Source organism: Portunus trituberculatus, chromosome 50 (genome assembly GCF_017591435.1).
Source record: "Portunus trituberculatus isolate SZX2019 chromosome 50, ASM1759143v1, whole genome shotgun sequence".
NCBI classification, from domain to species: domain Eukaryota; kingdom Metazoa; phylum Arthropoda; class Malacostraca; order Decapoda; family Portunidae; genus Portunus; species Portunus trituberculatus.
The window spans coordinates 3,720,909-3,747,612 of record NC_059304.1 but is presented as its reverse complement, the minus strand read 5'-3'; the positions used below and the strand labels follow the sequence as shown (position 1 = coordinate 3,747,612).

At 38.7% G+C, this 26,704-nt stretch overlaps 3 protein-coding genes across 9 annotated transcripts in view; 2 read left to right on the top strand and 1 right to left on the bottom strand.

Annotated features, from left to right (window-relative positions):
- Positions 1-26,704, bottom strand: part of LOC123500035 — a 58,488-nt gene that overhangs the window by 28,229 nt on the left and 3,555 nt on the right. For 2 of the 7 annotated variants that reach the window (XM_045248652.1, XM_045248654.1), the window contains exons 2-15: positions 25,587-25,695; positions 21,930-22,011; positions 21,629-21,730; positions 17,047-17,220; positions 15,583-15,771; positions 13,934-14,781; positions 13,564-13,750; positions 13,175-13,275; positions 12,653-12,763; positions 12,325-12,507; positions 11,940-12,108; positions 11,384-11,562; positions 10,789-10,916; positions 10,235-10,397 (exon numbers count right to left, since the gene is read on the bottom strand). In XM_045248652.1, coding sequence (XP_045104587.1) covers positions 10,235-10,397; positions 10,789-10,916; positions 11,384-11,562; positions 11,940-12,108; positions 12,325-12,507; positions 12,653-12,763; positions 13,175-13,275; positions 13,564-13,750; positions 13,934-14,781; positions 15,583-15,771; positions 17,047-17,173 — 2,385 coding nt within the window. In that variant the 5' untranslated portion in view covers positions 17,174-17,220; positions 21,629-21,730; positions 21,930-22,011; positions 25,587-25,695. Of the gene's footprint in view, positions 1-9,690; positions 9,883-10,234; positions 10,398-10,788; positions 10,917-11,383; positions 11,563-11,939; positions 12,109-12,324; positions 12,508-12,652; positions 12,764-13,174; positions 13,276-13,563; positions 13,751-13,933; positions 14,782-15,582; positions 15,772-17,046; positions 17,221-21,628; positions 21,731-21,929; positions 22,012-25,586; positions 25,696-26,704 lie in introns of those variants that run through there. The other 5 variants (XM_045248655.1, XM_045248656.1, XM_045248658.1 and 2 more) reach the window with 5 other exon arrangements.
- On the top strand, positions 4,007-7,832 carry LOC123500036 (gamma-interferon-inducible lysosomal thiol reductase-like). The gene is made up of 5 exons (XM_045248659.1): positions 4,007-4,149; positions 4,302-4,448; positions 4,671-4,841; positions 6,621-6,767; positions 7,322-7,832. The coding sequence occupies exons 1-5, from the start codon at positions 4,102-4,104 to the stop codon at positions 7,505-7,507; spliced, it is 699 nt and encodes a 232-aa protein (XP_045104594.1). The 5' UTR covers positions 4,007-4,101; the 3' UTR covers positions 7,508-7,832.
- Positions 25,519-26,704, top strand: part of LOC123500039 (U-scoloptoxin(19)-Sm1a-like) — a 3,487-nt gene continuing 2,301 nt past the window's right edge. Inside the window, exons 1-2 of the mRNA XM_045248661.1 lie at positions 25,519-25,669; positions 26,349-26,417. Of these exons, the coding sequence (XP_045104596.1) occupies positions 26,357-26,417 (61 nt within the window). The 5' untranslated portion in view covers positions 25,519-25,669; positions 26,349-26,356. The remainder of the gene's footprint in view (positions 25,670-26,348; positions 26,418-26,704) is intronic.

Genomic DNA, 26,704 nt, shown 5'->3' with positions numbered 1-26,704 from the left:
ATATATATATATATATATATATATATATATATATATATATATATATATATATATATATATATATATATATATATATATATATATATATATATATATATATATATATATATATATATATATATATATATATATATATATATATATATATATATATATATATATATATATATATATATATATATATATATATATATATATATATATATATATATATATATATATATATATATATATATATATATATATATATATATATATATATATATATATATATATATATATATATATATATATATATATATATATATATATATATATATATATATATATATATATATATATATATATATATATATATATATATATATATATATATATATATATATATATATATATATATATATATATATATATATATATATATATATATATATATATATATATATATATATATATATATATATATATATATATATATATATATATATATATATATATATATATATATATATATATATATATATATATATATATATATATATATATATATATATATATATATATATATATATATATATATATATATATATATATATATATATATATATATATATATATATATATATATATATATATATATATATATATATATATATATATATATATATATATATATATATATATATGCGTGTGTGTGTGTTTGGTTTATAATCTTGGTAATCGTCTCGACATTAATCCCGGGAGCCGGGATCACTGTGCGCTGGGTGCCGGGTAAGCGTTTTGATGGTTACCAGGCAGCTACCCGGGTAGCGCGTTGGTACTACTCACTCACCTTGCGCCCCGGGACCACCGCGCGCTGGCGGGTAAGCGTGCCTGATGGATACCGGGTAGCTACCCGGGTAGTGGAACCGGGTAGCGCGGGTAGTCTGAGACGGGTACCCGTACCCGCGATTACCTGAAAAGCCGTACATTGCCCATCCCTACTACCGATTACACGCGGAACTGGTTCTGGAACCGGTTCCGACGGTTCGGCTTGCCCAAGGAACCGGTTTCTTGAATACTTGAGTTTACGGTTCCTGCACTACACTACGGTTAGCTACACTACAGGTAGTCGTCATTTCACTCGTGTCTTCTTGTTATTCAGTCTCTTATTATCTATTCTCTTCAAATTGTGTCTGTTTCTAAATATGCTTATATTTGAAATTCAGCAAAACTTTCTAGTCACACGCAAATTGCACTGTCATTGAACTCGATCCACGTCATTACGACACGGAAAAGTGACAACTAGCAATTCAAACACCGATGGTTGCCAGAGACCACTTAAAATATAATGTTACGTTCTTGTTTAACTATATGTAGATATGCGATATTTTACGTCCACTTGAGGCGATGCCATATCAATAAAAATATACTTAACATTTCACAAAGAACAGATTTTTATTTGCGTGCACATAAAAATTACATGAATCTAACATTTTGACATATGTATGTACCGTTTTGATGTTGATATGGGTACATTTGTCCATATTGTGCCCTTGTGGGAGGAAGAAGGCGATAGTGTGGGCACATCTGTGACGTTAATAATTATCCCCTCGTATCAAATCTACCTTTCATAGTATCCTTCATTTTTTACAGTGTAGGTAGCTCGATGGCAAAGGGTTTAGCCCGTGACCGTGATGGCGCGATTTCGATCCTACCCCACGGCAATTATTTGGTGAGATTGGTGGTGTTTTCTCTTCAACCCCAGGTAAAGATTGGCAACAAGCTGACATGTCTGCTTTAATGACCTTGTGCAGTTTACAGGCATTAAGCCCAGGCCTTTGAGTTTAAGAAACCATTCTTTGCACTTCCTCCTTTGTGTTGTGGATCTAAGGTACTGATGAAATATATCACTATGGCTTCACAACAATTTTTATGATAGTCGCAAGAGTTGTGAAAGAGCACTAACTCTCCCACAGATATGTTAGCGTGAGACAGCTCCCTAGATTAGGAGATACACATGAGGCAGTCATTTGGGAGTATCTTATGAAATTTCCCACGCGTTGTATTGGATACTAGTACACTGATGTGAATGTGAACGTGAGGTAAGAGAGACCGCTACAGGGAGTATGAAGAGCAAAGCATAAGTGGAGCATAAGCTTGACTTGCTTGTCGATGCTTATTCTTTAGTAATTTATCTATTATATTTTATTATCAATATTATTAATTATTATTATTATTATTATTATTATTATTATTATTATTATTATTATTATTATTATTACTATTATTATTATTACTAATATCACTATTATTATTAATATTATCATTATTATTATTATCATTCTTATCATCATCATTATTATTACTATTACTAGTATTATTAGTATTATTATTGTTATTATCATTGTTGTTATTGTTATTGTTATAACTATTGTTATTATTATTATTATTATTATTATTATTACTATTATTATTATTATTATTATCATTGTTGTCATTTTTATTATTATTATGATTATTATTATTATTATTACCACTATTATTATTATTATCATTATTAATATTATTGTTGTTATTAGTCATTATTATCATTATTAAGTTGCTTTATCTATTTTTCATCAATAATCTTTAATGAAATCAACCTTCCTTATATATATATATATATATATATATATATATATATATATATATATATATATATATATATATATATATATATATATATATATATATATATATATATATATATATATATATATATATATATATATATATATATATATATATATATATATATATATATATATATATATATATATATATATATATATATATATATATATATATATATATATATATATATATATATATATATATATATATATATATATATATATATATATATATATATATATATATATATATATATATATATATATATATATATATATATATATATATATATATATATATATATATATATATATATATATATATATATATATATATATATATATATATATATATATATATATATATATATATATATATATATATATATATATATATATATATATATATATATATATATATATATATATATATATATATATATATATATATATATAATGCAGTAACAATGATTAATAATGTGTAGGTCAATGTGAGGGGAAAATGAATTCAAACAAATTTATCATGAATTTGCATTATGAATAACAACACTTATGAATATTTGAATACACACCCTGAATTAACGTTTCCTGGGTTGTATTTAGAAAAGACCTTCTTAAATTCAAAGGACCACAAAGATGATTAATCAAATTATCGGGGACTTTCCTTTTCCAGGGATGACGCAGAATCTTTCATCAACAATCATTCAAATCGTGATTCTTGCAACTCCAATAACCTCTACTAGAGTCTGCGTATGGTGGTCGAGGCGAGCTGTTGAAATGTTTGCCAATGTGGTGTTTGGTCGTGTCTTTCTGACAAAAAGACATGACGTTAGAAGGTACACTTGATCTATACAGTCGCGAGAATCATGACTTTACGAACATCAGAAATTCCCACTATAGACTGTTGAAAGTCATTGAGAGGAGGTGCTGGAATGTCTTTCTGGCAAACGGACATGACGTTAGCATTTAGGCTGTATTTGTTCTACCTTGTAAACTTCCTTGTTCATGTTCTTTTCTCTTTCTTCTTCCTTCTTTCTTTTTTTTTCTCCTGATTCATGCACTGGAGTAATTAAATACATGTTCATTCAACCAACAATGAATGTAACGTCATTTTAAAATATTTTGTACCTTAAAGAAACAAAGTTTATCGCAGTACGGTAAGTAAAATAACCTGAAAAATATACATTACAATATTTTCAGAAAATTGCTAAATACTGACAGATAAGTTACGCATAAGGAAGTAAACACCACAAATAATAATAAAAGATGAAGAAAAGCTATAAATGCATAGAAAAAAAATAGGTGATGTGCGTAGACGACACGTGATAACAGTATTGATGAAGCGGGGCGAAGTACAGACGAAGAGTCAAGTGAGATATAAGTGGTGGGTGCCATCAGCGGTAGTTGGTCACTTGTCATCCGCTCAGAGTGACAGTAACATACCACCATGATGCCGCTGCTGCTGCTGGCACTCCTAGGCTTGGCTCGGCTCACTGTGAGTATCCGCAGTACATTGATTTCATTGGTTAGATGAGAGAGAGAGAGAGAGAGAGAGAGAGAGAGAGAGAGAGAGAGAGAGAGAGAGAGAGAGAGAGAGAGAGAGAGAGAGAGAAAATGTATATTAACGAATTTATCATCTATCGCCAGGCCGCTGCAGACCCGGTGAAGGTGTCGGTGTATTACGAGACGCTGTGTCCCGACAGTAAGAAGTTCGTCATCACGCAGCTGTACCCGGTATACCAGGAACTCAAGGACATAATGCTTCTCGATGTCAATGCCTATGGGAAAGCGCAGGTAACTTAAAGAGCGGATGTGCGCAATGAAAGATTTTCAAGTATACAAGAAAGACAATTAAAGGTACATGCGTGCACCGTCATAGCTTTTTTTTTTTTCTCTCCCTCTTTTTTTTTTCTCGAGTTGTAGTATTACCAGTCTTTCTGCCGCCAACGCACCAAGAGAGAGAAAAAAAGTCGAGGATCTTCATGGCACTATAAGAATCTCTCTAACCCATAACAGGACTATGCCGTCGGGGATTCCTACATCTTCGTTTGCCAGCATGGCCCTGATGAGTGCGAGGGGAACAAGATGATCGCCTGCGCCAAGAAGCTAATCCAGAGCGAAGACGTGTTCATGGCCTTCAGTAACTGCATCATGACGGTGTTCACGGCCGCCGCTGGTGGTCCCCAGGTGAGTTATATAATATATATATATATATATATATATATATATATATATATATATATATATATATATATATATATATATATATATATATATATATATATATATATATATATATATATATATATTAGTTTTTCTTTTTCAAACCGTAGCGTGGTATTGGCGCCACCTGTCTATTATCATCAGTGCCATTAGGTCTAGATACGAGGCCGATCAACCTTACCTCATTATCTAGAGCTTAGCCACTGTAATCATACACTTTGCCATTATCAGTTCAAGTAAATATAGGACGTGACTGTTATTGGCACAGATGCTCAAATCCCCACAGAAAGCTGCACTGCGACACGAAACACTGCGACACGGAAACACTGCTAAGTAAAACACTGCTTGCGACATGGAAACACTGCGACACGGAAACACCCCTAGAAACAATGAGTGAAGTCTTTTTAATCATCTACAAAAGAAAGTCAGGGATGAAAAAGAACACATTTAGCAATTTTTTCGAGTTCAAAGATTGGATGTGGCACTAAAACAAATAATGATGTCTCAGATTGAATGGTGATTAAGGAAAGGTCTATTATTACTAGTGGCAGTCAAATGGTTAACTAGGGAACTACCTTCTCGAAACTTCAAGTTGTCTCCTCTTGACTATTTTTCTTCAACAGGATCTCGTGGAAGCTTGATGGTTTTTCAAAGTGCGTTTTATATATCTAGTGACGACTCATCACGGATTCTGCGTCATAGGGAAACACTCAAGAGATTCAACTAATCATTTACAATCCTTGAAACCAGTTCTCACGAGTTAAATAGATAATGAGTGGTCTAAATCATCTTTAGAATTACAGTTTACGTACCTCACTGTAGTAGTAGTAGTAGTAGTAGCAGTAATACTAATAATAGTAGCAATAGTAACAGCAGTAGTAGTAGCGTTGTAGTGATCTGATTAGAAAAAATCTTACAGTAAGCAACAGTGTACGAGCAAAGTATAGGTTAAGTATATAAGTGACACATGAGTGGAATGAGGCGTTAGGAGGAAATACAGGATGGTTTCTGCTTCACCACTTGTTTCCTCGTCACTATTTCACAAACTCGGCATCTTGGTGGTGGTGTCATCTTTACAATTCACTTTAACACAACATAGTTCAGGCTGGCACTAATCACTATCGAATGAAGAACAAATTTTACATCGAGGACGCTCAGATGACACAAGACTTCCCCCCTCCCCCACCACTGTCACTCTGCCACCACTAGACAAGATGCAGGACAATTTATCAAGCGGCGAGATAAAGACAGCCACGGTTTTCTCCACCACCCACCAATACAAGAAATAATTATAAACACGAAGAATCCAATCAAATATCAGTAGTTTTGCGAAGGTACTGCAACAAATATTCAAACAAACTTCAATAGTTTTACGAAGATGACCCAAATTATTCTGAATAGATGCAAATTAAAGTGACCTCCTAACTTAACCTGTTTCACTCCAAAAGTAGCATGGGATGGCTGATACATATAGTTTGTACGTAAACAATTGTCTGTATCTTGAAAAAACTTTATCCACTATTTTGAAAAACCAGAGACGGATTTTCTTCAGATGTTTCTTTCACATTGATGGGATGATTCATTACGTTGATTACATAAAATTTTTGTCTTAACCTGGAAAATCTGAAGAGAAGCTGATAACTTCATACACTTCAGAATACTATCGTGGCAGCTATTACGATAGTTAAGAATTCTCCTCTCTCTCCTCTCTCTCTCTCTCTCTCTCTCTCTCTCTCTCTGCAGTGCGCCGAGAAACACGGGATTGACTTCGCCCCGATCCAGCTATGTTACTCGTCATCAGAGGGACGCCGCCTGCTTCACGAAGTGGGCGTTAAGCAGAGAACCGCTGCTCCAAACCTTGATTACGTGCCCTGGATCATTATCAACGACGTGAGTGTGACACCGCTTCCTTCCCTTGTTTGGGACTCTTGTCAGGATATCAAACAGTCCATTCTGTCATGCAGCAAGTTAGCACTTATTCGTAAACCCCAATAGGTGATTATTCCCGATTTCCATCGTATTATGAGTGGAATAAAGTGAAGAAAACTATCGATATGTTGTTCTTACGTTATTTCTTTCATGGTATCATCGTAGCTTTATTTTCATCAGCCACTTTAACTACCGTTCTATCAACGCCTCCCCTCCATCAGGCATAGTTAGTAGTTTTACTCTCCTTCTATCATGAAGTAACCTCCAACTTTATCCTTCAACATCACTAAACATGATTCTAAAACTCTTTATCTTTCCTGTGTCATGTCATCTTAATCTTCACTTATTACTCATAGAACATCATTCGAACTGCTTTACTAACCCTAAATCTTAAACAATGAAGCTTCCATTCATATTATAGCTCGTATAATCATTACAACTCTTTTTACCCTTCACATCACTAAGAATACAGTCTTCCCAGGTAACTTTTACTTTACCGCCGCTTCCCTCGCCAGGTCTACACTGACAACCAACAGACAGAGGCGGAGAAGGACCTCAAGAAAGTGGTGTGCGATGCCTACACGGGGGATAAGCCTGCAGCGTGTGGTGAGGGAAGGTTCATGAGGTTCCCTATATATAGCCGGCGCCCATATGGCTCTCATGGCTTTCAGAATTGGTTCTCTAGGTACTGGAATTACTAGTGGTGCCCCGCACCTTACGCTGCCGCCAGGAAAACCAGAGGCCACTTGATGATGGCTAACTTGAAGATGGGATGTGCTGCAGGATATTGTTGGTAATAAAGATGCTGATAATGGTTCCGAGAGGAGGATAATGGGAACGTGGTGTTGGATGATAATGGAGGGGTGTTGTAAGATATTTGTGATAAAGCTATTGATAATGGTGATGATAAAGACATTGATAACTGTATTCATAACGATATTGATAACTGTAATCATAACGGTGATAAAGATACCGATAATGGTAATGATTAATAGAAATAAGTGATGAATAAATATATAATACTCTGCTTCTCGTATGCTTTTTGGCCTACACATGATAAAAAAAAAAAAGCAACTATTGAAGAGCATTGTCTTTATTCAAGATGATATAATCGCATCTCTATAATACCAACTGCTGTGTGATTGGTGAGAGAAGAAAAGGAACAACACACACGGCAGTTTAACATTATGCCGAGGAATTAAAAACGTGCAATTTACATCGTGTGCACAAATGACGGACGTAAACAATCACATCGGAACAAAAATAGTCGCAAACATACAAACTCAAACAGTCCTTCACATCTTGTAACTTTTAGAACATGCAAGGAGTCTATCTATTTCACAGTGCACGTTGACTTAGCTTTTTTTCTTCTTCTTCTTTCTTACATCGATGGGATAACACTGCCGCTTTTAATTGTACCATATAGTTTTGAACAAGAATAGATGCAAATGTACAATCAATCAACGCCTCAATCTAAAAGCAAGCAAAGAGTGCTTTATTGCATGAACGTGTTATTCTTCGTTAGTTTTTCCTGATAGTTTGATTGTATTATAGTTGTGACATCATAAAGCATACTTAATACACTCTTATCTAGGAAATTACTCGCTATTCAGTTGTCCAAGCTCTAAAATGTGACAACTCTCGATTCCTGTCTTATGGAGCGCAGTAGCTGACGTGATGGGAAAATCAAAGCCGGAGTTCAGAAACGCTTCGTTCTCTCTAAATCACATAATAATGAAATAATAATGAAAATTTGTCATCAGTCTGTTATACGATCCATAAAAACCCGCGTAACCTCATCTAGAGCCATTTGAAAGTCAACGAGGTGCAGACAAAAGTGATTCAGAATATTGTCTCGAGCAAGTAACACTACCTGAATGTCACTGCTGAATGGGTGTATCATGGTTCATAACAAGATTCTTAACTCTTTCATTGCTATGGCACACTGACCCTCATTAAGTGGCCTCACAGATTCAGGGTATAATTCTGAAACACCACCTACACCAAACGAAGTGATCTTACTGCTTTATAGTTTCGTTTTTTATTTATTCATATTTCTATTTTTATTTATTTATTTATTTATTTAAGCTTTTATTTATTTATTTTATTTTTTTATTTATTAATTAATTTATTTATTTATTTTATTTATTTATTTATTTTTTTTTTTGCGAGTAAAATCATATATGGCTACTCAGTGTTTTGGTAATGGTAGCCTGAGAGTTAATAGCGTCTACCATGGACATTATGATGAGTTACAACACGATTCAGGATCTCAAACTTTCATATTTCTCAAATGAACCGTTTTAGCAAGCTCTAGTGGATATCAAGGTTATCAGGGGTGGAAGGGAGGCGTTAATCTCGGTAACATTTTAACATGGATTCTGTATTATCAGTGATGAAAGTACCCATGACAACATTACTATTAATATGTGGCCTTTAAGAATGGTTCGTGTGAGAGCGACGAGTACTGAAGACGTTCACAACAAATGCAGCGCCCAGTACAAGTTGCAAAGTAACACATAGATCTGATCCGTCCTTAGAAACTAGGACCATTTTCAAAGGCCACAAAGCTAATTGCACAGATATTATGAACATTTTTCCTATTAATGGAACAGAATTCATTTTATGCAATCACTTAGATCACGAAATCATCCCTGAAAACCCCAATAACTCGGCTAATAGCCCGTTCAAATTGAAAAAAATATCTAGCATCAGATGACAGCTATATTTACTCACCCTCTGCTCAAGTGACCTTCCTGTTGGTGATCGTGTAGCCGAAGTAGACAGAGACGAAGGTGAAATACACAATAGGTATACCGACTCTCCCGCAGGTGTTGAGAAAGATGGATGCGTTAAACATGCTGACCAGAGGACGATGGGACGCCTTACCCTTGCCCATGAAGGTTCGAACCGGCACTATCTTAGTCTCCCGCGACGCCTCTTTCAGGTAGTCGATCACCACCACTAGAAGCACGACCGAGAAGTTCATGACGATGCAGAACACGAACCAGATGTCCACCAGCTGCAGAGGACACCAGGCAAGGAGAGAGAGACACACAACATGTCCCCTCGAGCACTAAGGATATCAACAGTGAAGTGAGCGAGATACGTGCCGTCTAATGATTCATAGTAATACGTGTTTCGAAGCTTCGTAAACTTATACTTTGAGATTTGATACTTGTAGATAAATAGATGAATGTTTACAAGATTTGTTGAGAGAGAGAGAGAGAGAGAGAGAGAGAGAGAGAGAGAGAGAGAGAGAGAGAGAGAGAGAGCAAACTCAAGGAAAATATACATAAAAATCTGGGAGTCCAAAATAGAAATAAGAACGAATGACAATAACTGAAGAAAAAAAGAAAAAGAAAGAGAAAAATAACAAGAGGGTGGGGAGAAGTGGAGAGGAATGAGATAAGGAAGGGAGCGGTCACCTTGAGGTATGCTGTGCGGGGCATGGCCTGGTTGGTCTGCAAGAAGAGCGTGGACATCACCATCAGCGCCGTGAGAGACACCATGACGCGGTTGGTGAAGTCGTCAAGGTGGAAGAAGAAGGTGAGATGGGTGATGGACAGCAGCAGGGTGGTGGGGACGTACCTGGGATAGAGAGTGGCGTTAAGTTTCCAGTAACTTGAGGTGTGTTAAGAGAAGAACGACAGTACAACCCGGAAACTAATTTAGTTTTCGTTTCGACATTATTCTTTTTCTCTTTTGTGTGTGTGTGTGTTTATGTAAGAAGAGGGATACGGGAGGCAAGTTACTGTTATTTTGAGTGCCCCTGATAGGTTTTTCTCCCATCATGATTTTAATATTGCTTTTATGTAGGAGGGATACCAGCCAAAGACTCTAACCTTTAAAGAATCAATTAACCTGTGTGAATTTCTTCAAGCATCAGTATTACTTGATTCGCCATCATTGCATGTCTAAACCAACAATTATGAAAGAAATGTGGACAAACAGCGGAAAGGATGAAAGCTCTGTTACTCACGTGCCACAGATATAATACTTGAAGAGGTTGTAGAAGGTGAAGTGAAGCGTGACGTGCGAAAGTCCTTCCCTGCTGCCGCCCTCAGCCCGCACCTCCTTCACGTAGTACTCCAGCAAGCGGCGGCTCCCCTACCCCACACCACCGATATGAAATGTGAGCCTTCCATGTCCCTCACTGTCCCTCCCCTCCAGAGCCTCATTGTGTGCGTCCCCGTCACTGCCTCTCATGTACGTAATTTTCTTTTATCACTAATTGCAAAATCCTTTGTAAAATACCTCTTTGAACCTTGAAAATACTCTTGCCTCTACTAACAATCCGTACAGCCCGTTAAGAAGTATAGTTAAGGTAAGGTACCGCAACGTATATGAGAGTGTGATTCTTTATCTATAGCTTTGCATTTAGAAGCGCTTTGTTCTCACTACGACTATTTTGCAAAGGGCACAGCCAGGTTGTCAAGGGTGTTTGCTTACAATGTGCAAATCTTGCTCGTGCCACTAAAACCATAAACACACCCCAAAAACCAAAGTTACTCTTGAAAATAGTGAAGGTGCGGCGCGGGGTTGTTTCGGAATATGGCACTATATCCCTCACTCACCAGGAAATGGACACCCTCAGACAGGAGAGTGAGGCTGCGCATGCCCAGCACGGAACGCACCACCACCCTGCACGCCTGCACGTCGAAGGGGTACATGGACAGGTCGAATTGGCACGCCGACCGCACCGTGAGGGTTCGCTGCTCCACCAGGTCGTTGTCCGCCCCCTCGAAGTGCTCGTCTGCGAAGCGGGCCATGAGAAACCACAGAAATACACACATAGTCCACGGACGAAGTATACGGACGATATGAAGTAGCTATAGTTTTTGACACTAAAGCCGCCACGTCAATACGATCACATGAACCAAAATGCTGATTTTTTTTTTTTTTTCTGGCAGATGTCTTTGTTTAGAATTATTGTAATTTGCAAATATTGCATCCAGTTGCCGGTTGTCAGTCACGGAGACAGACTGTGCCAGTATTCATATTTTGCAATATCAATTTTTACTTCCATGAGAGGTAGTTGGGAAATGTTGATGAAATAACAATATAAGAAGCAGACGCCACAACCAACAACAACCACTGCACGAACATTTGTGGACTGATCTGCACACCTACCCTCCTTGAGCCTGGTGAAGCGGTCCGGCAGCGGCTGTGAGGTACGGCGCACGAGGGTCCTGGTGTCATGCTCCTCCAGATCCACTCTGCTGCCAGAACCGTCCTCTAGAAACACTTCAGGGCGCCACACGTGAGCGCCTCTCCTCACACGATTGAGGTCTGTGTTTTCCTGTAGGAGTATCAGCATGAGGTTATGTCATGCAGGCAGTGAGAATGGTCGACCTGACAGAGGAAAGCGTAGCTATGGGAAGTCACAGCAGTTTGAGTAGGAAATAAACCTTGTTATGCATTTTCTGCATAACAAACAGGCAAGATGTAGCTTCATTAAACAATTAAAATATATTCTAGAGACTACGTGCATGTATAGGTAAGATTCACTTCTTCCCTTGAGGTGAGCGAAAGTGAGTCTTGAATCCCTCCAGACGAAAATGAGAATAAGGTCAAAGGAGATCCGAAGGTCGAGGAGAGAAAAGTCCCCCATGGAAGTAATGTTGGCCATAAGGGAGATGGGGACTGGCGAGCCATCACGCAGCGGGGGCGGCAGCTCTGACATGTACGACCCCGAGTCCTGGCAAGTGAGAGGGGCATAGAGATATAAAGGTGAGGGAGGCGGGCAGGCGAGGAGTAATGAACCGAAGTAGATAATACAAATAGCATACAACTGTGAGAAAAACAGTGTTGATGAGAAAGGTGCATTAGTTCCCCAGACAGACCTGCACGATGTGGCAGTCAACCTCATCGCTGAAATCCGGGCAATCGGTGAGCAGATCGCAGCGCTGGGTGATACTGACACAGGATCCGTCATCGCAGGTAAATTGCCCGCTCTGAGAGATACAACACAGCCATGAACAGCCGTAAAGGAGAAATATACATGTGGCAATGAATTTTTGTCAAGGAAATGTGTGTAACTTTTATACAGTTGGGTAAAGATATGGTCATATCCTACAAAACGTCTTATACATTATATGCATGCCAAATGATGCCATTATATACCATCGTATGGTAACTAATTCTATGTAATGCATTTCTATTTATTCACGTCTGTAGTAATCTTGATATAAAGCTCGTTAGTTCACATGTCTTCTACTTGATTCATAAACAAAAAAATTACTGGAATTAGTGACATAACTCGGAGCAGCTGTATTTTCGATTTCACACTATAAACACTACAATCTTAAACAGTATTTGAAAAACACAGTGTTAGAAGTTTCCCACAGTGATAGCAGAGAGCTCACCTGGCAGGCGGAAAGGACGAGGGGCGTGTTGGGAGCTCCCTCGGGCGGGGGACAGCGGTCCCCCTCCACCAGCCAGTCTCGCCGCCCCACAGGGTATTGGTCTGGAGGCGAAGGAATTCTTTTAAGAGTTAATTAAGATGGCTAATGCGTATGGTAATCTTTTATGCCTTTCATTCTTACTGATGTGTGTGTGTGTGTGTGTGTGTGTGTGTGTGTGTGTGTGTGTGTGTGTGTGTGTGTGTGTGTGTGTGTGTGTGTGTGTGTGTGTGTGTGTGTGCATCGAAACTGTCTAATTAACTATATTGAAAAATTATTATAGGAAAATGTATGTATGTGGCGCGCGCGCACACCTACCCCCACCCCCCACACACACACATAAACACACACACCAGGGAACGTGCGGATCATGGTGGCCTTGGCCGGCCCTCCATCCGGCAGGTAGAGCAGCGTCCACGTGTCGCCCTCCCACTGCAGCAGGGAGTAGTCATGGCCCTTCAGGATAGGTTTGCCCGGTACGGAGCCGCCTACGACCAAGTAGGTCGTGTCAAAGAGCGACATCGCACACAGCCCTCGCAGCTGAAACGGAACGACATAGGAACGGCCTTACTGAAGCTGTTGAAGATCTTGTTAACTATATAACACACACACACACACACACAGAGAGAGAGAGAGAGAGAGAGAGAGAGAGAGAGAGAGAGAGAGAGAGAGAGAGAGAGAGAGAGAGAGAGAGAGAGAGAGAGAGAGAGAGAGAGAGAGTACCTTGAGGCGACTAATACCGTGGAAGGCACACAATGTACATAACTCGTCAAAGCAGCGCATCTGCAGCCAGCTGGCCTCCACCCCTGTGATGATCATGAAGCCAAGGCAATGGTAGCCAGTGTTGTAGGAAGACGTCATGTTAGTGTACTGTGCAACCCGGCCAGTGCTGTAGTGGGTCAGGGTGCGCCGCTCCGGGTTGGCTTTGAACCCGAGGTACACCACCACGCCCGCTGGATCCAGACACTGCTCTGTGAAGGGGGTCACTGAGGTAAGGATGCGCTGGTTCTCCTTGGGCGTGGCGGGCGCTGCCACGCTCCCACCCACACTCTCGCACAACGCGGCGGTGTGGGAGAAGATTCGTTTCTCAGGGAACACGAGGTGGAAAACAGACTCCTCCTGACACACCTCAGACATGTTCACCTCCCCGACTTCCACTGACCCCTCCAGCCTCCATTCGTTCATGATGTCCGCGAAATCTATGAGTGGCTTAGGCTCGTGGTTGGTGGGGCGGCAGCTTGTATAGTCGACAGCTTCTTGTTCAGTCACTGCCCTCGTGTACAGACGGAAGTCCCCCAGTATCGCGTTCAAGCTCTGGGAGAAGGCAAACCCGCCACCCAGGCTGTCTTGGTCTTGACCTAACACGAAGATGCCGCCGCCGCTCAGCGCCTCGGGGCCTCGGGAGGTGCCGGTATACACTTTGTCGTTCCAGAAGACAGTGTAGGACTGCGTGGTAAAGTTGTGCACGTAACACAGCCTCCACCATCGCAGGATGTCACTGTTAATTTCAGCGCGAGCCATGAGACTGAAGCCCCACCAGGCTTCGAACAGGCGGGAAGGGTAGGCGAAGCCTGCAACACAAGGCTGCCCATTAGTGTATTGCAGCGATACTGTGACAGGAAAGGACTTAAATACATGACGCCTGCAAGATAATAGTAACACAATTTCATCATGGCTACCAAAGATCAACACCTGAATATATTTTGAATAAATTTTAGACAATGAATCTAAGAGGGAGGCTGAGGATTTACAATTTGTCATAATTGGTTACATTTTCCTCATAAATATCTTGTGTAGAATTCGTCCCTCTGATTAAGAGTGATATGCCATAGAGACAGGATCAACTTTAATGTGTTCACTGTCACATCAGTAAATTGATGTACTTTATTTTTCAATGAAGTCTTCACGTCCCTGGGTCACACAAAGGTATCGCCAGAAACTCACAACAAAAACATTCTTTTTTAAAAATTCTGAAATATTTGCTTCTGTGTTCCCAAATAAATCTTTGCAGCAATCAATGAAATGACAAGAAGCAACGCAAAAAATGTAAATTATTCTTGTAGCAAATATAACACTGAAATCGTCATGACAAGGGCTGACGATCGCATGTTTGTACGCAATCACAGGCACAGCAACTTTGTTCTACGTGCACGCTACATGTTGATGCCGACCTGACTCAGAGGGAAAAGTAAAATAAGATTAATATAAGACAATACAACACGTGTACTACAATGAATGTTACTTGCCGGCCTTAAAAGCGAGCGGCATAACATATCGCCACCCATGCAGCTGCAATTCCTCGTACTACAAAACAGTACATCTTTCCTTGCTTCTTTTCTTAATTTTATATGGATTTCCTTAGTATTGCTAACCTATATATAATTCGTTGGTGTTGTTCAGAGTGGCGTAGCTGACGAAGGTATCATAGTTAGCCCTTCCTCGTAGGAACTTGAGGTAAACACACACCGACACCTCCGTCATGTCGGGCACCTCCCTGCCTACCCAGAAAGCCGCCGACAGGTTGGTGGGGATGCCGTCAGCCTGCAGGGTGATGCTCGCTCCTGACGATATAAACATACTCATCAAAGCTCTCTATTACACACATCCACTTAAGAAACACTTTAATGAATCTCTAACATATGTTTCCATTCCCCTAAGACACCCAGTCCACAAAACTGTACTAGCTAACCGCTGCGTCATAACCATTTTCAGGTGAATGAGAGATAGAGTCGTATTCTTAAACGTCTCAGCGGCTCAAATCAAACGTTCAGTAGTCCCTTGCAGATATTAATGTTGTTTTGCAAATGTGTTTCTATGACTGTTGAGAGTTCTGGAAGGATCTTGCATCATTAGTGAGATAAAACCCATAAGAATACGATTTATCATCTTCGTAGCCTTTGAAAATGGTCGCTACGAAAGGTCAGTGTTTAAGAACACTGGCTTAAAAATAATAAAACGGTGAAAAAAAGAGGAATTGTACTCATGAATAATGTAAAAACATTCTACAAAAATAATACTCTTATATGTGTTCTCAATAAATACTTACCTGTGCCAGAATGTAGATATTTTTGCTCCATTTCAAAATAAGAAAGCCAGTCATAGTAAAGCTACCTCGTGTAAGCAAGACACGGACAGCTTTCCTTAACAGCATAGACGATGAATTTGGTAAGCTCAGAATGACGATTATTCGTTAGGGCTCGGAAAGCAGAATAATACTTCACCCACACATTTAAAGGGACTTGGTCACACAAAGCGAAAATACAAAACATTCTGATTCTCTCCCGTAGGTGAAGGGAGATAGCAGTTTTCTTTCTCTCTCTCTCTCTCTCTCTCTCTCTCTCTCTCTCTCTCTCTCTCTCTCTCTCTCTCTCTCTCTCTCTCTCTCTCTCTCTCTCTCTAGGAAGAACAATAGATACATGGAAAATAGCCCTAGGACAAGGACAAGAGCAAAAATAAGAAGGAAGTGACCAAGAACAACAACAAAGGCAACAAAATAATAAAATAATGGTAATAATGACGAAAATGACGGTGATAAAACAAGTAAAAAAAACTACATCCTAATTCCATACATTGATCATCTTCTGACACATACAACAATTATTCACAACACAAAGCACAATGTCTGAAATCGTTGTAATCGTCTGTAAGAAAGAAAAGTGGTTAGGAGCATTGATTTATTCGAACTTGTAGCTGTATAGTGCTTAGGGATGAAGAATATAAGCCTTACTGTACTCGTATATAGTTAGTGATAAGAAAACATGAGCCACATAGCTTGAAAAGACGCAATGATCGACGAACACATAGACATCAAAATCCGCAGACCCCAAGAAGATTACCTGTTAGTGATTTTTGTGTGATGGCTGCGGGGACACCAATAAGGATAACAGCCACCACCACCACCACCTCCACCACCTCCATCGCCACAGCAGGAGACCCTACTGCTCTCAGACCGACCACAAACATCACGTCTGCTCCGCTCGACTACCGCTCACCTGAACTGAAACTTTTACCTGTTAACACCACCAAACACAGGAAGAGAAAGAATAGTGGGTGACAAATTACTTTTTTTTTTTTCCAATATTAGAATTTATGAGTATGTAGTAGAAGTTTGTGTGTGTGTGTGTGTGTGTGTGTGTGTGTGTGTGTGTGTGTGTGTGTGTGTGTGTGTGTGTGTGTGTGTGTGTGTGTGTGTGTGTGTGTGTGTGTGTGTGTGTGTGTGTTTTCTTCGGGTAAACATAACACCGGAAAAAAAAATCAAACACACACTGAAACAAAGAAAAAGATCACAATTGTTTACTTAACGTAGAACTAGAGACACATCATGAATTTCTCGTGCACAAAATGACGACGACTTTGCGTATTATTTCACAGACGAGAAAATATACGACGAAGATCGATATTTGGATGACAAGTCTGTTTGTCACGCCATGAATAATTCTGACCTCAAAGCGAGAGGGCGTGCTTGATTACCACCAACCTGGCGCTCCTCGATGACCACCACCAAGCCGTAAGTGTGTAGGAATGCAATGCCACGAAAGAAAGTAACAGGAAGGGAAAAGGAAGGCATAGGACATGTGGAAAGTACCCGAGAAAGGATCGTATCATAATGAGGAATGAAACAAAAGCAGAGAAGATCCGTAGAAACCAAGGAAGGGAGAAAGCAACAGAAAGGAAAAAGAAAGGCACATGACGTGGAAAGACACTCGAGATAAGATAAAAACAAGAAAGAGTGTGGAAGGAAGACAAAGGAGATCAAAACAGAATAAAAGAAAGATACCAACATGATGGAAGAAGAAAGGTAGAAAATCAAAACTCAGGAAAGGTTGAAAATAACAGAAAGGCAGGAGAGCTGAAAGCATGTGAGATCAGAAAGGAGTCTTGATGAAGAAGACAGCAGGAAATAAGATGGAAGGAAGAGTTATGAAGGTCGAGAAAGGGTTACATAAAGTATGAAAAATTGTTACCGAAGAAGGGAAGAGATGTCCTTTATGGGGTAGCAATGTGGTATATATACTTGATTAATGATGCAAGTTGAAAGACAGGTATCTCCAGAGAAATATATAACTTTTATTCATTTCATTTATTTATTCATTGATCGGTTGTTTAATTATTCATTTATTACGAGGATGAGAAAAAGACGAGTTGTAGACTAGTTTCAGGCTACTGGTCTAATAAGTTTTAAACGTTATAATAGTATTGCTAGAAAAAAAACTAGGAAAAAATGGTATTATTAGCTATAGCACAATATACTTATCTGGACCTCCATATATTAACAACATAATTCAAAGCTTTATTGAACTTCAACTTTATTTAACTCTAACTAACAATCTAAAATGTTGTTCCTGCTGATGTTTGATCAGTAAATAGAAATAACCGTTTATATAGATAATTTCACCTCCTCTAATAAAACAAATAAACTTCTTTTACATCCTTTAACAAAAAAATCAGTGACCTGTCAATCAGGACTAGGTAATGTTTTCTTCTATGCACGTTGCACCCTCCTAAATATAAGTTAAGCAGAAAACTGAAAACACATGTGATAATGACAATTCCCCAGCAAGTGTAGTCATCTGTCACGAAGTGCGTTGGGATTCCAAGATGCACCACCATCACAACAACAGGATCTAGCCTGAGTCACGTCACCAGTACAGTGGCCTTCATGGCATGAGGTGGCTGCCGCCAGGGTTTCCCTTCCCAAAATAATTTACATCCATGAGTATTCCGCCGGCAAGATTCATTCACAGCAATCCCTGCTCTGATGAATTATATTATATTAGATTGTTAGGTTAGATGTAGTTGTTTACCACGAGGGGAATTATTCTATGGGAAAGTTTTACTTAAAAATCTTTGACGTGGTGTATTTTTTTTTAAGCGTCCAGAACGTAAGACATGAGCAAGCACACTCACAAACATACACACACACACACACACACACACACACACACGGCCCGGTAGCTCAGTGGTTAGAGCGCTGGCTTCACAAGCCAGATGACCGGGGTTCGATTCCCCGGCCGGGTGGAGATATTTGGGTGTGTCTCCTTTCACGTGTAGCCCCTGTTCACCTAGCAGTGAGTAGGTACGGGATGTAAATCGAGGAGTTGTGACCTTGTTGTCCCGGTGTGTGGTGTGTGCCTGGTCTCAGACCTATCCCAAGATCGGAAATAATGAGCTCTGAGCTCGTTCCGTAGGGTAACGTCTGGCTGTCTCGTCAGAGACAGCAGCAGATCAAACAGTGAATTACACACACACACAGAGAGAGAGAGAGAGAGAGAGAGATAAGCCTACTATCTTATCGGTTCGGAGCAAAACAATTAGTAAATAAACAAAGAAAGATGGAAGCAAAGAGCCACAGTGGAAAGTCGAAAATGAAAGCCAGTTTATCTTCGGAGATGTTAAATGGAGCACTTTTGATGGATGATGCCGCGAAGGGTACGCGCTGCAGCGGTAATGAGACACGGAAAGAAAACGCTAATAACTAACTTGCAAACTAAATAAAAGAGTCAAGAGAAAATGTCAGTATTATTATACTCTTTCTTTAGTCCAGTGTCGTGCTTGTTTAAGAGCGGCAACGGAAGCTTCCTGCCAGAACCTGTACACACGCTTACGCAAGCACCGACTGATATAAATAACGTGGAAATAACGGGTATATTTCAATAATAAATGTCGTAATCTCTCTCTCTCTCTCTCTCTCTCTCTCTCTCTCTCTCTCTCTCTCTCTCTCTATTCAAGCATTGACTTTTCTATAATTTTCTTTGGAGTAATGATATGAATTTTTTTTTTTTTTTTTTTCAAAACTTTCCTGCCTGATACTCTGGAAACAAAAACCCTTAACGCTCAATACCTAAATTTAGATCAAGAGAAACACATGACATTCTCAAGACGCTTTGCTACTACCTTCTTCCTAAGTCCAAATCCTGATGTTTCTCATATCTCCACCGACCCGCCAGCCTCTCCTTTACGAGTGTAGCCACCACGCCAGTGATGGCCGCTTCTTCGCTGCGTGATTCAATATATAGAAGCAAAGTTGGCGCAGGTGGAAGCGAAGCGCACGCTAGCAGTGTACAATGAAAAGTAGTTGGCATTCCATCAAGGCAATATTAATCCATGTAATGACTTTGATACTGCAGTGCTTGCTACAACTACAAGTATTCATATCATGGCCTTATTCGTACAGGATGTATTTATATTAGCTCTAATCGTCTCCAAGCCCAGAGTGAGGCAAATTATAGAGGAGACGGAGTCAAGAAAAGTGAGATGGAAGAGAAAAGACAGCGATGGAGAAACGGCAGCCGGGGCGTCGCGAGAAACATACCAAGAGGCTCCCTTCATACATAGCACCGTGTGGAGGCTTGTAGAAGTGTAGCGACCAGATACTACGTGAAGGGGCATCCACGGGGAAAGACCATTGCAAGATCACTTGGCCCATATATAAAAATGTTTTGCTCTTTCACCATGACTGTTTTCAAAAGTAACAGAGATAACCAAGCCGGTTCTCCAGTCTTTCTCTCGTTATGAAAGTAGAAATCTTCTCAATCTATTACTAGAAAAATAAAAACATCTATAACTTAAACCAGACCCTTTGGAAGAGTGGAAGTGCGGACAAAATGCTTCATAACAGGCTTCTTTGAGTCCCATGAAAATTATAGGAAGGAGTCAGGACCACCACCACCACCACCACCACCACCACCACCACCGCGCCCCGAGCCTCCGGTGCTGATGCGGGCACCATGAAGGACTTCCTTTCACTTGTCTTCCTTACCCTCCCATAATACGAGAGATGGTCAAACAAGGTGAAAGGGTTTTCCTCTCTCTCTCTCTCTCTCTCTCTCTCTCTCTCTCTCTCTCTCTCTCTCTCTCTCTCTCTAATGATTTATTTAACTCTCTTTTTCACACACACACACACACACACACACACACACACACACACACACACACACACACACACACACACACACACGCACGCACGCACACACCCGGAGGTAAGTAAAGACAAAGGAGTTGATTAGTCACATATCGACCAGAATATTATTATTGACGCTACCTGCATCACCTCCACCCGCAATTGTTGAACTTGTTATGTGAAAGGTTTATGCCCTTAACAAAATGCTTACTTGTTTAGTTACTTGTGTATTTTAAGTTGGGACCATAATGATACTAACGATCTTACACCAAACAACATTATTTCGATTTACTTATCTATGTTCATACGTAAGTGTATTTGTTTAATTGTTTGTTTGGTAGTGTGTGTGTGTGTGTGTGTGTGTGTGTGTGTGTGTGTGTGTGTGTGTGTGTGTGTGTGTGTGTGTGTGTGTGTGTGTGTGTGTGTGTGTGTGTGTGTGTGCAATATCAATCTCTCATGTCATAACAATCTAAGATGTACACTTACAATATTAGTAATCAACGCCGTGCCATTCTTACTTGTGAGGTGCCGACCACCGGCCAGTGACTCCCCAGCTCGAGGAGGCAAGCAGGCCGGGAGCTCACGGGTTCAGGACGCCCACCCATTGCTCTCTTTACGGTCTGTGGCGAAGAAAACACATCACAACACTGTCGCTACGTATGCTATCATGTAAACTCATTCTCTCTCTCTCTCTCTCTCTCTCTCTCTCTCTCTCTCTCTCTCTCTCTCTCTCTCTCTCTCACACACACACACACACACACACACACACACACACACACACACACGTAAGCTTATATGATTTGTGAAAACAGGTTTTACCTTCCAACCTTGAACAGCAAACGTTCTTGGCGAATGAGAGCACCCTTCTTGTTCACCGCCATATTAGTAAGTGAGCGTCGCGCTACGTAAAGGTAACAAATGATAAATTAAATTTTTTGCACATTTTATTCATCAGTTCTAGCAATGAATGAAATGCACAATAAATTAATTTCCTTTCACAATTATTTACTATATGAATTTCAGATACAATATATAGTATTCTGAATTACAAGTACTGGTATGAATCACCAAAGATTGATTATATTCAGTGAATAATGATAATTTGCAGAGGCACCAAAAACAAAGAGAACTCCGCACATTATTTCGGCCATTAAACAATCAATTAAAGAAAAGAACAAATTGGAGAGATTTGCCAAAAAATGGCCTTTACCCTACAGAGAAGTATACCGGAGGTATCGTAACACCTTAACATTCACTTTAAAGAAAGCCAAAAGTAAATATCATCAAGGTCAGTTGAATAATAATTATGGTAATGCAAAGTCACATTGGAAGTCGGTAAACTTAATCTTAGGTAGAACATCTAAAAGTACAAATTATAAAATTCAACTGGTTCCTCCTTGTAATGATATTTCTAACAAATTTAATTGTCATTTTCTAATAGATTGTAATGTAGTTAATTAATTCAATGGTCTAATAAATGATCATTATTTAAGATACCTACATAACACACAAGATTTTTCTATGTATTTACATTCTGCTATCCAATCAGAAAATGAATTTTATCAAAATTCCCTTAAACCTTCCACACCTGGCTACTATGCAATACTGCCTATTTTCCTGAAATGTGTTTGTAACCTATTATCATTGCCATTGACTTATTTAATCAATCTCCCTAAAAAAAAATGGCGCATTTTTTAGTGAATTGTAAAAGGCAAAGGTTACCCACTCTTTAAATCCGGCGACAGAAGTGACATAAACTGTTAACAACCAATATCCATACTATCTGCATTTAGCAACATGACTTTAGATAAGGATATTTAACAGAATCTGCAGTACTTCAGTTTGTTTGTAATGTATATAAATATTTAATAAATTATTTTGTTGTTGGCGTCTTCATTGATTTACCTAAAGCTTTTGATTCTTAAGCCATACTAGCTTAATAGGCAAATTAAAGCACTTTAGGAGGGTCCTTACTTTTCCTTATCTGCATTAATTATAGCATTTCTTCAACCTCTAAATTCAAATTCACTATATATGCTGATGACATGAACCTGGTCTTGTCTGATGACAATATAAACAGTCCAGACTCAAATTTACTTATTGGATTAGATCTAGTAAGTCAATGGATAAAGTCAAACAAATTAAGGTTTAATATCATTAAAACAAGCTACGTACTTTTTTTCAAACTCTTCCATTGAGTATATCATGCCCTCTGTTTTACTTAAAGATGCTACTTTACAACGCGTATTGAATACTAAATTTCCTGGAATCATAATAGATAACAATTTAAATTGGACAAATCAAATAAACTCTGTACAAGTAAAAGTATCAAAGATATATGATATACTACACCGGGTTCGTAATAATCTTACTTCCGAGGTATTAATCAGCATATACTGTATAACACACTTTTTTTTTACCCTCCTTTTACCTATTGTGCCTTTCTTTGGACCTATACCTGGCAATCTTTTATTGACAAGCTGACTGTAACTCAAAGAAAAAATTTTAGATTTATATGTCACACGGGAAATTTGAATCAACAGAGACAATTTTTCTATTCATAGTTTTCATAACATTCATGATATCCACAGGTATTTTCTTTTATTATTAATTTACAAGGATTTAAATACCTAACATGGAACCCCAACCTTTAAGTTAGTGAACAGAATTCATAATATTAGAAAAAATAATGTTAACTTAGTGTGCCCTCAGTATCGAATAATCTCTTCGAAAACTGTATACTGAGCAGCGGAATTACTTACCAACTGAAATAAAAACGATCAATAACTTGTCACAGCTTAAAACAATAAAAACATACTATTTGAAAACTTCATTGTGATATGACTTTCATGAACATTATGGTTGTATAATTATGATTATACATATATGCTTTGGTGTTTACAAGAACGCCATTTGACTGTACGTTGAAATATATTTGTTTTGATGTTTACATGAACAATATTTGTGAATTGATTTATTTCGCTAATATGATATAAATTTACTTTTTTTTCTCTCTCTCTCTGTTTGGAGTACAAATGTGAGTGCATTAGGTTCTTCGTCCATTAAGTAAGTGAGGATGTGATTCGAGTGCGCTTCTGGTTATGAATGATGTAATTTAAGTGAGCTTCTGTAGAGGAAATAATTCATTGTTTATTATTGCCTTTTATGTGTCGTATCCACAGCATAGCAAATAGTAAAATTCTGTCTGTCAGGGATCTTCGGCTCGACAAACCGTGCCATTTCCTGTATGAAAATTTACTTTTGCATATAGAATTTTCTCATGGCAATAAACTTTACTTACTTATTTACACACACACACACACACACACACACACACACACACACACACACACACACGACCCGGTAGCTCAGTGGTTAGAGCGCTGGCTTCACAAGCCAGATGACCGGGGTTCGATTCCCCGGCCGGGTGGAGATATTTGGGTGTGTCTCCTTTCACGTGTAGCCCCTGTTCACCTAGCAGTGAGTAGGTACGGGATGTAAATCGAGGAGTTGTGACCTTGTTGTCCCGGTGTGTGGTGTGTGCCTGGTCTCAGACCTATCCCAAGATCGGAAATAATGAGCTCTGAGGTCGTTCCGTAGGGTAACGTCTGGCTGTCTCGTCAGAGACTGCAGCAGATCAAACAATGAATTACACACACACATACATTATATATATATATATATATATATATATATATATATATATATATATATATATATATATATATATATATATATATATATATATATATATATATAATGTGTGTGTGTGTGTAAATAAGTAAGGAAGTAAAGTTTACTGCCATGAGATATATATATATATATATATATATATATATATATATATATATATATATATATATATATATATATATATATATATATATATATATATATATAATGTGTGTGTGTGTGTGTGTGTGTGTGTGTGTCTGTAAATAAGTAAGGAAGTAAAGTTTACTGCCATGAGAATATATATATATATATATATATATATATATATATATATATATATATATATATATATATATATATATATATATATATATATATATATATATATATATATATATATATGGCAACACACAAGCATTTTTACTGTTATATGTTTTACACTAGTGTTCATACTAGGTTATAATATTCGACATATACCATTGTTCTTTGCTTTCTGGCTTTTTTTTTTTTATGTTACTTTATTTACCTGTATTACATTTCTTTCACTTCACCAATGTTCAGCTGTTTCTGTAAGTCGTTTGTGACTCGCTTTGTTATTTCTCCTCTGGGATATACCTGTATGGATATACAGTATATACGTATATATCTATCATCGTGCTACACCTGCAAGAAGAGTAATTAGCAGCATGCAGGCTCTTCCTACGTAAGACCTTACCTCTGAGCTTCTTTGAACGCGCCGGAGGGCCTCCCGGCGATGCGGGCAGCGTGCTGCACATATATACACACCCAGTGCTGGCTTACCCATCAGTAGTGATCCGTCTGCTGTGACCACACGTATTGGCCTGCTTCCCGCTGCCTCGCTGCCTCTCACTCCTCAACACAAGGTAATGTTGCCTCTTCCTCCTTGTCACTAGTAAAGAGAACAACACACCACTCTGCTTTAGTTCGGCATCACGCGGTGTTGTGATAGAATTCAACATGAAATAACACTCATCTTATAACATGTTCTTATCTATATTCACTGTTGCCACCGAGTCTAAGCCACGTGAACAACGTACGAACACAGCGATTGTATCTTTTACCTTGTCTCTGTTTTGATACAGTCACCCAAGAAATAACCTTTTGTTAAGTACTGACCTTATAATGTGTAGCAAACCAATTCAGTCATTGACCTCGAGTGTGCAGTGCTTACACACACACACACACACACACACACACACACACACACACACACACACACACACACACACACACACACACATTCTTCTCATGTAATCTCTCTCTCTCTCTCTCTCTCTCTCTCTCTCTCTCTCTCTCTCTCTCTCTCTCTCTCTCTCTCTCTCTCTCTCTCTCTCTCTATCTATCTCTCTCTGCTGGACTCCATACTGAATTTATAGCGCAGAGAAAATGTTACGTCTCCTAACAGTTAACAGTTACTACCTATGGAGCATCAGTCGTCCCTGATTTCATTACAACACAAATATGACACGTACGTAGGCCTACATTAGACTACATACAACAAGTATTTCGTTGTTGATTTGCTTCATTCCATCTCGTTTTCAGATTGCAAGATGATGAAGGTGGTGGCAATGGTTGCCGTGGTGATGGTAGCAGCGTGCCAAGGACTTCCAGGTATTGCCTCACACACACACACACACACACACACACACACACACACACACACACACACACACACACACACACACACACACACACACACACACACACACACACACACACACACACACACACACACACACACACACACACACACACACACACACACACACACGTGGCATGTTGGAAGAGATCGATTAGCCTGAATGACACTCCTTTCCCTGTGTTGAGAGATCTCCTTTTCTTACAAGTCCTGTGATCCGTTGTCAGTCAATTGGTAAGAGTTTTCAAGGAGAATGTTA

Excerpts from the sequence above, each read along its gene's own strand:
- LOC123500036 (XM_045248659.1), top strand. The coding sequence starts at position 4,102 with ATGATGCCGCTGCTGCTGCTGGCACTCCTAGGCTTGGCTCGGCTCACT. Across the intron at positions 4,449-4,670 it reads ATGCCTATGGGAAAGCGCAG|GACTATGCCGTCGGGGATTC; the intron begins GTAACTTAAAGA and ends AACCCATAACAG. Across the intron at positions 4,842-6,620 it reads CCGCCGCTGGTGGTCCCCAG|TGCGCCGAGAAACACGGGAT; the intron begins GTGAGTTATATA and ends CTCTCTCTGCAG.